This window comes from Talpa occidentalis, unplaced genomic scaffold (assembly GCF_014898055.3).
Source record: "Talpa occidentalis isolate TD23 unplaced genomic scaffold, MPIMG_talOcc4v2.1 talOcc4.15, whole genome shotgun sequence".
Lineage (NCBI taxonomy): Eukaryota > Metazoa > Chordata > Mammalia > Eulipotyphla > Talpidae > Talpa > Talpa occidentalis.
Window position 1 is genome coordinate 78890506 of NW_023601543.1, and position 10205 is coordinate 78900710.

General features: G+C 37.2%; 1 protein-coding gene across 6 annotated transcripts in view; it reads left to right on the forward strand.

Annotated features, from left to right (window-relative positions):
• Nucleotides 1-4545, forward strand: part of RPS6KA3 (ribosomal protein S6 kinase A3) — a 173633-nt gene extending 169088 nt beyond the window's left edge. For all 6 annotated transcript variants that reach the window (XM_054695817.1, XM_037512623.2, XM_037512625.2 and 3 more), the window contains 4 exons: nucleotides 218-294; nucleotides 1379-1496; nucleotides 3107-3247; nucleotides 3849-4545. In XM_054695817.1, coding sequence (XP_054551792.1) covers nucleotides 218-294; nucleotides 1379-1496; nucleotides 3107-3247; nucleotides 3849-3971 — 459 coding nt within the window. In that variant the 3' untranslated portion in view covers nucleotides 3972-4545. The remainder of the gene's footprint in view (nucleotides 1-217; nucleotides 295-1378; nucleotides 1497-3106; nucleotides 3248-3848) is intronic.
• Nucleotides 4546-10205: the final 5660 nt, after the last annotated feature.

The window sequence follows — 10205 nt, forward strand, 5'->3', positions numbered from 1 at the left end:
ACACTAAAAGTTAATTTGAATACCAAAATTAAATTTATATATATATGAATTATTGGTAGAGGGTTCTAGAATAAGATTAATATTTTATTCTATGTTAATCATGTTTTATTGAAGCTTTTCATATATATGAATTGATTTGGAAGATAGAATTTAGTTCATAGTCTACCCAAATCTATATAATAGACAGTGATGTGGTAATATTAATTATTTTCCCTAGGTTTTAAAACGACAAGGCTATGATGCTGCTTGTGATATATGGAGTCTTGGTGTCCTCCTTTATACAATGCTTACTGGGTGGGTATATATCATGTGTTGTAAGCATTTATTCATCAATATTTACTTTAAATTTTTAGGTTTCTTAATCTCGTGTTTCCATGTTTTCTGATGTTATCTAATATTTATCGTCCGGTATTACCACATCTATATCTGTATCATTACTGATTTTCTGTAATATACTATTCGTTAGTGTCTTGTGATCTCAATTGTTTTTTTCCATACTTTTTGTGCTCATGTCATAAATATATACTCATAAGTTTTGGTCCTCCCTGGTGGCGCAAGGGGTTAAGGTGCAACCTATGAAGCTATTCACAGTCACTGCAGCATGAGTTTGATCTCTGGTCAGCCAGGGAGCTACCCACATGGTACAACAGACCTCTCCTGACTCGCCCACTGCTCGTCTCAGCAGTGTATTTCAGTCAATCTGCCTGTTCTGTTCCCCACTCTGTCTCTGGTGAATCCACTCACCGCCCCACACACCTCTGGTCTGTACCCCAGTTCTTGTATGCATAAATAAATAAATCTTTAAATAAATAAATATATACTATTTTAAAATATTTTATTCTATAGTGTTTCATAATTTAAAATATTTATATTATTACGTATTAAATCTAATTAATACTTCCAAATTTTTATTTCAACCTGGTGCTTTATGGAACTTTATGTTGTTGCTATTTTTCACTTTGGTAGATTTCAGTAAAGTATTACATTAACTGAATTACTCAGTACTTTTTTTTTCTTAAAAGATTTATTTTATTTATTTATGCCTACAAGAACTGGGGTGTAGGCCAGAGGTGCGGGGGGTGAGAAGATTCACCAGAGACAGAGTGGGGAGCAAAATAGGCGGATCTACTGAAATACACTGCTGAGGGGAGCAGCAGGCAAGACAGGAGAGGTGTGCTGCACCATGTGGGTCAGCTCCCTGGCCAGGGATCAAACTCATGCCACAGTGGCTCGCAATAGCTTGATAGCGGTGAGACTTAACCCCTGTGCCACCAGGAAGGCCCCAGAGTACAGAGCACTTTTGGATACTTCAAATAAATATAAAAATTACAACAAAAAAAGAAATTTTATTCATTAACATTTTATTATTATAAATTAGTTACACTCCATTTGCAAATGGCCCTGATGATACACCGGAGGAAATATTGGCACGGATAGGGAGCGGAAAATTCTCTCTCAGTGGCGGTTACTGGAATTCTGTTTCAGACACAGCAAAAGTAAGCATGACTTCCTTTTTATAAGCTTTTGAATTTTTTATAATCTCTAGTAAGAAATAATATTAGAAACTTTTGTTTACGAAGTAGCATTTTGAAGTGATATCAAAAAACTAGAATTTTGAAATGGACGTTATTTTGTTTCTTTCCCAGAAGGTTTTGGTTTGACCTTATTATCTATGCATCTAAAGCTACTTCTTTTTGTTTAATATTTTTATATATTTTTTTTACATCATTGTTCATTTTTGTGCAGTGTTTGCTTTCTCCTCTCAGGTGTAGTCCCCATAGAATTCCCACCACCAATTCTCCCGTGCACCATCACCACAGTCCCTTGTGTAAAGCTACTTCTTAAAGAACATGATGAATAATAATAGTAGTAATCTTCATGGTTTCTGTGTCTAATTTGCCTCATAGTGCGCTTTGCCTAAATTATTCCTTTCAGTCCTTTTAACAACCCTGATGGAAGAGATGTAAAGGATAAGGTATGAGGAAAGGGTGGTAGTATCCCCGTTGCACAAAAGACCATGAACCAGAATTTTAGTGTGAATTTGTCCGTGGTAACGTGCCAGGTATGTGTGGGTGTGTCTGAACTGAATAGCTGATTCCAAAGTCATTCTTGCTTAGAATAACTATAGCATATTCTATTTTTGGTCCATATTTTAATGAAAAGGATCTCATCTCTTTTTCATAATAAACAGTAGTATAGTTTATGGCATCCACTTAAAATCTATTTGAAAAGCCTTTCTCACTGGAAGATCTGCCATCCCCTGAATAGCACTAATTGCTTTCAAACTTTGCATAGTTTTCCCACTGGCAAATCCCATTGTTAGCTTTTACCTTTAGTATTGAGAAGTATACAGCCACTGACCCATGGGTGGCCATGCAACCACCCAGAAATCAAACATTCCTCACCCAACCCCATCCTCTCTCTTTGCAAACCGCATGTTTCCCTGAGCCAAGACCATACTAGCAAATACCACTTTTCTGACACCAACTAAAAGGGGTATTTCCTAAACTCCGTTTCACTATGGGGAGGAAAGTTTCCCCACATCTCCAACAATGCTCAGGACACCAGCTGGGTGTCCTACAATTCAACTCAACTAAATTCTGACACCATCATACTGGGAGATAGCCCCAGATTCCACAGGTTAAGGGCTCAACCTTTGTGGAAACATTTAGAACCCTCCAATTAAATTCCTATCATTGGACAGTTACTTTCTGCTTTTCAGTATAACTAGCAGCACACACAAAAAAGCCTTAAGTAGCTGAAAATTACTTAAAAACAAACCTACAAAAATTTAAAAAACAACATCTGAGGGGGCAAAAGCCAAAGTTCTTAAAGATACATATAAAATGTAAATTTACCCTTTGTAATGCACTAAAATTACTGTTAGTGGGGGGGGAGGGGGCTGGAGCAGAGGCTTAGATGTTTGCCTTTGGTTTTTTTTTGTTTTTTTTGTTTTTTTTTTTTTTTGGATAACAAATTGTCATGTGGACCAAATTGCTGAGGAAAAATTGTGTCACAGAAGCTAAGGAAGAATGTTTAACAGTATCGAGTGCTATAGAAAAACTAAAGGTTTAAATTTGTTTTATGACTTTGCTTCCCATTACAGGACCTGGTGTCAAAGATGCTTCATGTTGACCCTCATCAGAGACTGACCGCTGCCCTTGTGCTCAGACATCCTTGGATCGTCCACTGGGACCAATTGCCACAATACCAACTAAACAGACAGGACGCACCACATCTAGTTAAGGTGAGCAGCCATATTCAGGTGCTATTGTCTCCACCCTCCAGGAGAAACTGAGACATTTTTTCTGTGCCCCCAGCACCTTTCCTTTTCAGCCTGTGTCCTATTCTCGTGTGGGATTCTCTTTCTGTAGGCGATAGAGAAGACAACAAGTCAAGGCAGGCCTATATATCAGACCAAAGCTAGTTTAAGAATGCCTTCCGATCTCAGGTAGATTAGCTTATGGATTTCCTAACTTTTCTTTATATTTTTCTTTCTTGTGCACAACCAAAAGCAAACTCTCTAAGGTTGTTAGCACTGACAAAACACAAGTTCCAAAAAAATATGCTGCCTTGTTACCTCTCATACCAAAGAATTGCAGATGGAAAACAAGTTGAGTCGTCTTAAGAAAAGTCCTTGTTATAAGCCAGTCCCTGTCCTCTTTCATCATAATTTCAACCTTCCACCTTGGCCTCTGCAATTTTAGTTAAATCAGAAGTTTTGATCAATTTGGTTATTTTCATAATGAGTCTAATAAGTTATCTGGGGAAAAATCTTCATCACATATTCTATATACCTGTGACTACCCATTGTCATTATTGTTGTGAACTTTCTTTCCTGTTTTCAGGGTGCCATGGCAGCTACATACTCTGCTTTAAACCGTAATCAGTCACCAGTTTTGGAACCAGTAGGCCGCTCTACTCTAGCTCAGCGGAGAGGTATTAAGAAAATCACCTCCACAGCCCTGTGAAGTGACCTCAGTGAGATACTTGGTACCATGGTGTAAGCTGATAGCACAAGTTCTGGCGACAGGTAGCACATATCTGAGAGACACCTGCAAGCACACTCTGTCCCAGCTGGTACCCATAATGCTGCTGCTCCTGCTGCTGCTCCCGCTTTCGTCTTTCTCGCTTTAAATGATTGTTAGCAAGTTAGATTTTCCTGGAGCTTCAGATGAAATGAAAATGGAAACGTGACGAAGATATATTCACTGAATCAACAAGAAGAATAATGAACATGAATACCACCTAAAAATACACTGAATAAAGTACTCTACACCATATAGCATTATTTTTATAGGAAATATTTCATGTCCCTTAAATATTCTTTGTTAGTTATAGGGATGGACAGTTTATGTTAAGCACTTAGCTTAAACAATCCGTTTATATTAGCACTGTATCCCTTGTGCCATCCAACATTTTGTATGTTTTTGTAAACAGTTCACATACAGTACATTTCTGTACTGCTTTCTTTAATGTATACATGCCTTGTTTAACTTGGAATCTATTATTAATCAATTGACTATTAAATCTGGTTAAATAGTTCACCTGGATTAACAGTATTGTTGGACAGCCCTAAAAAATGGCCAGATAGTAGAACAGCTGTTGAATGTAATACTTCCAAAATGTACATACCTTTCCCCATGTCTTTTTCACTGGTTCATTCGTTCACTTGTTTCTTAAAGTCAGGTGCTCTGTCAGACTAACCTAGAGAGCTGTTATGGTGGAGAAAGTTACCATGTCTGTGGCATGACATCAAGAGTACATTTATGAAGTCAGTCCATATACTTTGTAACTCCTTAAGGTTCTTTTTAATTACGGAAGTTGTCCTTGTACTTTTAAGTAGTATCCATACTTAGTATTTGGCATACAATTGGGTGTCTTGCCAGTATATATCAAAGCCTTCAGGAGTCATGGTGAAAGATGGGTGCAGAAAATTAGCAACAGGTTGTTGAAGTCCCATTGGATATTTCTAGTTTAAATAGATCAAATTGCGGAATTTAACCTATAATAACAGGATACCTGTTCTTTTGTATCTGACAGGGAAGTATGCTTTTTTGGGGGGGGGGAATTAGTCACAAGGAGTTTTATCCCATTACAATGCTCTATATTAAATGCTAATTTGAATGTAATAAAGGCCATAAGCCTTTATTAAAATTATTAAATTGAACTTAAACTTTCTTATTCTATATGAATTTGGGTTTAAACTTTCTTATTCTAGGGAATAAAACATTCTTGGTCAAACAACATCTGTTCTAACCTGAAATAGCTAAGGTAGGCTAAGTGAGTATTCAGCGTTGAGTATTTTCTGAATCTCGCCACATGATTTAATGCTTCCTTTTACTTTAGAAATGATCCGTTTTCATTATGGTCACTGTGTCTGCTTAGATTACAGTATTCATTAGCTATCTAATTGGGTAGTTTCCTCAACTTTGTTTCATTAAAGAAATTTCTGCATCCATTATTACTGTATTTTTGCCAGGCTACCTAGCATATATCATTATGTAAAATGAAAGGCATATGAGCAAAGAAAAAGTGATTTACCTCATCAGGATTGTGCACAAACAGATCTCTCTTAGTCGTATACTAAACCATTTACATTAGAAATCTTTTTCCTGCCACAAGCTTTAGATCTTCCCCTAAGACTACAAAGCCGAGAGATTATGGTTTATTTAAACGTCTTGAAAGCCACTTGTTATTCCTTAATTTTTCCTCTATGCAATCAAAGAGAAAGGGAAAATCTATAACATTCCTTTTGCCTCAGTGACACAAAATGATTATTGCATAGAAACCAAATGTAAATGTATCAGAGGAGGGATTTCAGAAGGCCTAAATGGAGAAAGCATTTTAAAATTTCTGAGAATATGGATGCTAACTATTAAAGCTGCTTTCCATTGCTTGGGAAAAAAGCTTTTTATTCTTTCTTTCTCTCCTATTCAGTGTTTCAAACCATAGTCATACCAAATTCTTATCACTTTTAAAATGTTAGTGTAACTCTGGGCAAAAAAAGATCTATTTTTAGATTTTTAATTCTGATGCTATTCCACAAGTGCTTGGTGTATTGTCCGTCCATAGTCTTTTAGAACCAGAAGTAAATGTGTAAATAAATTATCTAGTCCAACTTTCTCATATTGCATGTAAAGAACCTGAGACCCAAAGCAAAGACTAGAATCCTTAACTTCCCATTCAGTTTTCTTTCCTCTAACACCGTGCTGCCTTCCCCTCATATTATCACCTAACCAGGAACTGAGTTGTTTGAAAACTATTTCTTGGGGCAGTCCTCTACTGGTATATGAATGCCAAGTTCATTGCTTTCAAAGATGTTGCCTTCTTTGCCTAGTCTAGCTGCCAGTTTTAGTGAAGAAAAGCAAGTAATAAGTTCACAAAAATGAAGACTTACTGTCTAAAAAGCAGTTTATGAGCATAATTTATTTCCTCTGTGGTTGTGGTGTTCCTATAGCTTTTGACTTACAGCAAACTTGGCCAACAATGTGCCCTAAAAGTCGTGCTTATGCTGGATTAACCTTTCCATTCATTTCTCCAACTCCAGTTCCTCCAGCCCCCATAGTTGTAGTAGTGAGACCCTTCACCAGTGAATGCTGCTGACTACCAGGAGGTTTCAGTTCAGTCCTAAAGATGCTTCGGTGTGAAAGAAGGAGCAAAGCTATCAGGTTACTTTTACAAATCTTCTCCAGACTTATAATCCAAAATAATATCCAGAGTGATAGGTTGCATTTAACATTGCCAAGCACATACTGGAACGCAGGGGCGACTACACTACCATGTATTTTCTTTATTCCCCCCCCCCCAAGTGATGATGTTCAGGTAAGTTTTGTCCTTCTGATTTTTTATGGAAATCATTTCAGTTCCTTCTAGTTTATAGAAATGTCTGTTTTCTAGTACAAGAGACCCTTGACTTTACCAGATTTGATAAGGATTCACTTACAAGCAACCCAGGAAGTCCAACAATGTAATTTTGACAAGGCGCAGAGTCAAGATGCTGTGAGCCTGACGTGGGAAAAGTCACTGAGATAGTGGAGTGGGTATGTGTCTATGGTAGAAATTCCACATTTCACGTGGAATCCATTGCAAAGAGCAGGATTAGGCCAACACTTCCCATCTATTAAGTGGTTGCTGCTGGGGCCAGGGGACATCAAGAGAGATGGGACTGATCTATTATTTGTGTCCTGCACCCTCAGCCCAAGGAAGACTTGGAGGGGGAGAGGCGTGCAAAGGCTTCACAAGTAGGCAGAAGAGGCTGGGTAAGAAAGGGGCTGGATTAGGTTCAGCCAGGGTAAGGGTAGGAAAGCATTCAACATTTGGGGGGCCCTGGTTCAGATGTGCGTAATCACTATGGAAGCCAGCAATACACATCTCAACATGGCTTTGATATCCTCTACTTTCTGGCCTTTATAGATGACCTCAAAATTTTCAGCTTGCTTTACACTATTTTATAGAAGAAATTCTATCTTATGGCGATATCAACTATTTGAGATTCATGAAGGCATTAGGACCAGCATCTCAGGAATGTAAAGGGTCAGAATAGGTATGTTTTCTCTGATGAGCAAATATGATGGGTTGCATGGCTGACCCTTGGTGCTTAAACCATGAGGTTTCGATCTAGCCCTAGAGTTCTGTCCCTCTGAAAGGTCCAACTCCGTGTGACTAACCTTAAACTGGATGTGTACTTTGAGCCTTATTCAATTCACAGATAAGTTGACTTAATATTTCTATTTCAATTAATGAAAATAGTCCTCTTTTCACCTCCAGATGGCTTACATTTTGCTGGTCTCCCCAAGTGACCATTTGTAGAGATCAGTTAATGAAGGAATGAAATTCGCTTTCTTGGGACTGTGGTATTCTACAGAGCCACGTTTAACCACTTTTTCTAGTGAAGAATCTACAGAATGATAATACCTAAATATGGATGGCCAAGAAGAATTTGTATCTACAGTGTGCTTTATGTATTTTTGACACTGCTGTATTCTGTGTGGTTGAGTGACTTGTAACTGGTTCCAATGTGACTGAGTGCTTTCAAAGAATTCTAGTAACTAAGTCAACTTAATTTTCTTAAAGTTTGTCTCACATTTACCAGTCTCACATTTACCACTTTGATTCCAGTCTTTAAACTGTTCATATAACAGGGCATACCAAGGGTTGGGATGAGAGCTTACTTCCTACCTCTTAAGGCACTTTCCTTATTATTTTGTCATATAACCTTGAAGTGCATGATAAGCTGTTTAAATGTCCATGACTTCTCCCAGAGCAACTAGCAAAGTATATGACATTGAATAGAGATTAGTGGAAGGGAAATTTTAGAGACTAAGTTCAGGGGTGCAAGCCTCAAGAAAACCTCTTTAGAGCACGTACTATTTGAGTACAACATACGTAAACATGTGAGAAGAGAGTCGCTATAACAGTCCTCTCTAAGTAGATTAGTTCAATATCTTATCACTATAGTACTGAATGAACTGTATACTGAGTTTTCAAACAAGTATTTAAAGTAGGACTTTTAAATACAAAGCAAGGGCATAAGGATAAAGGTTTTGGTTTGTGTTTCTCTAAGTGTAGTTGACCATCTAAAGCATTGTTGTTTTTTTTTTAATTAAAAAAAAAAAGCTTCAAGGTATTGCCATTCTTTAGCATCCTTAATAATTATGGGTGATGAGTTTTTAACTCTTAAAGTTATGTACATGTATTAGGTTTCTCTTAACTCTTACCCTAAGCAAAACGGAAGGTACACACCTAAGGGATGTAATTATTTTGCATTTTTGGCCACGGGTGGGAATGGGGCGGGTATCTACCTAAACTTTTTAAAAAAGAAAAAAATCACAAATATTTTTCTACTATTATATATGATCTTACTTTATATTAGTTTCTCTGTAGTAAGGCATGCCAGAAGCCCAAGGTACCATATTATGAGTCCATATGTATTGTACCTTTTATTGGTGGTTAAATTGCATCAGATGCTTGGCACTGCTGCCATAATTATGAAGTGCTTGTAAAGGATCAAATATCACTGAATACTTTAAATTGTTTTCCTTCGAGTCTAATCTGGGAAGTTTTCAAATCATACTATTAATGTGTAATCTAAGCTCTTTCAGATGTATCCATGAATAATCCTGGAACAATACTGCTTGTATTCCTGTCACCGAACAGGTTTTGTAATCTTTAAAAGAAATGAAAATTTATATAATAAAGTTTCAAATAAATGCATGTATGTCCCTTTATCAAGTTATTTTGATTATATTATGATTAGTCCATATTGTCAAATAATTCTATCTAAAGTAAAAATTTATCAAATTGGATTGATGGACCTTAACACAGGAATGCTAATGATAAAGGCAGAATTATTCTTCCAGCAATTTATGCAGACATTATTCAAACACAGGGAGTCATGGTTTTGCAACACCCCCCTTTTAACTTCATAAATTACAGTTTAAATGATAAGCCCCCATTTTTCAGCCAGCCATACCTTGTAAATTCACAAATTTCAGGTTTTCCAATAAGACATCAACATTGAACAAGTGTATCTTGCTAAAAGCATCTTATAGACAAGGACTGTTTGGTATCTTTCTGCTAGTGAGTATTATTAGCACATTTAAAAGAAATTTGATTAAGGTGATTGCTTTCTGATAAAGAAGGAAAGGGTTATCGGCTGGCAATTCGCCCCTTCCATCCCAGTTGATATTTGTAGTAGTTTTACATTACAATGGTGTATTAGTTTGCTAGGGCTACCAGAGCGGAAAAACCAGAGTGGGTGGTTTAAGCAACAGAAATTTGTTTTCTCATAGTTCTAGAGTCTGAAAGTCCAAGATCACAGTACTGACAGGGTTAGGTTCTACTGAGAGGAGTTTCTCCTTGGCTTGCTGATGGCCACCCTCTTGCTGCCTCTTCACGCGGTTATCCCAGTTCCTGGTGTCTCTTATAAGGACATCAGTCATATTGCATTAGGGACCATTAGTGGCTCAATTACTTCTTCAAAGGTACCTAATCTACCTAGCTCAACTTCAGCTGATTAGCAACCATAATTACATCTGCAATCTTAAATTCCTCTGCCATGTAAGATAATATTCACAGATTTGGGATTAGGACATGACATCTTTGGGGTTCATTAGCTGGCCTACCATGGTTATCTAGAAAAACATCTGGCTGTTCAGCTGGGCCAACATGGAGTATCACTATTTGCCATGGTCACTTCTGTA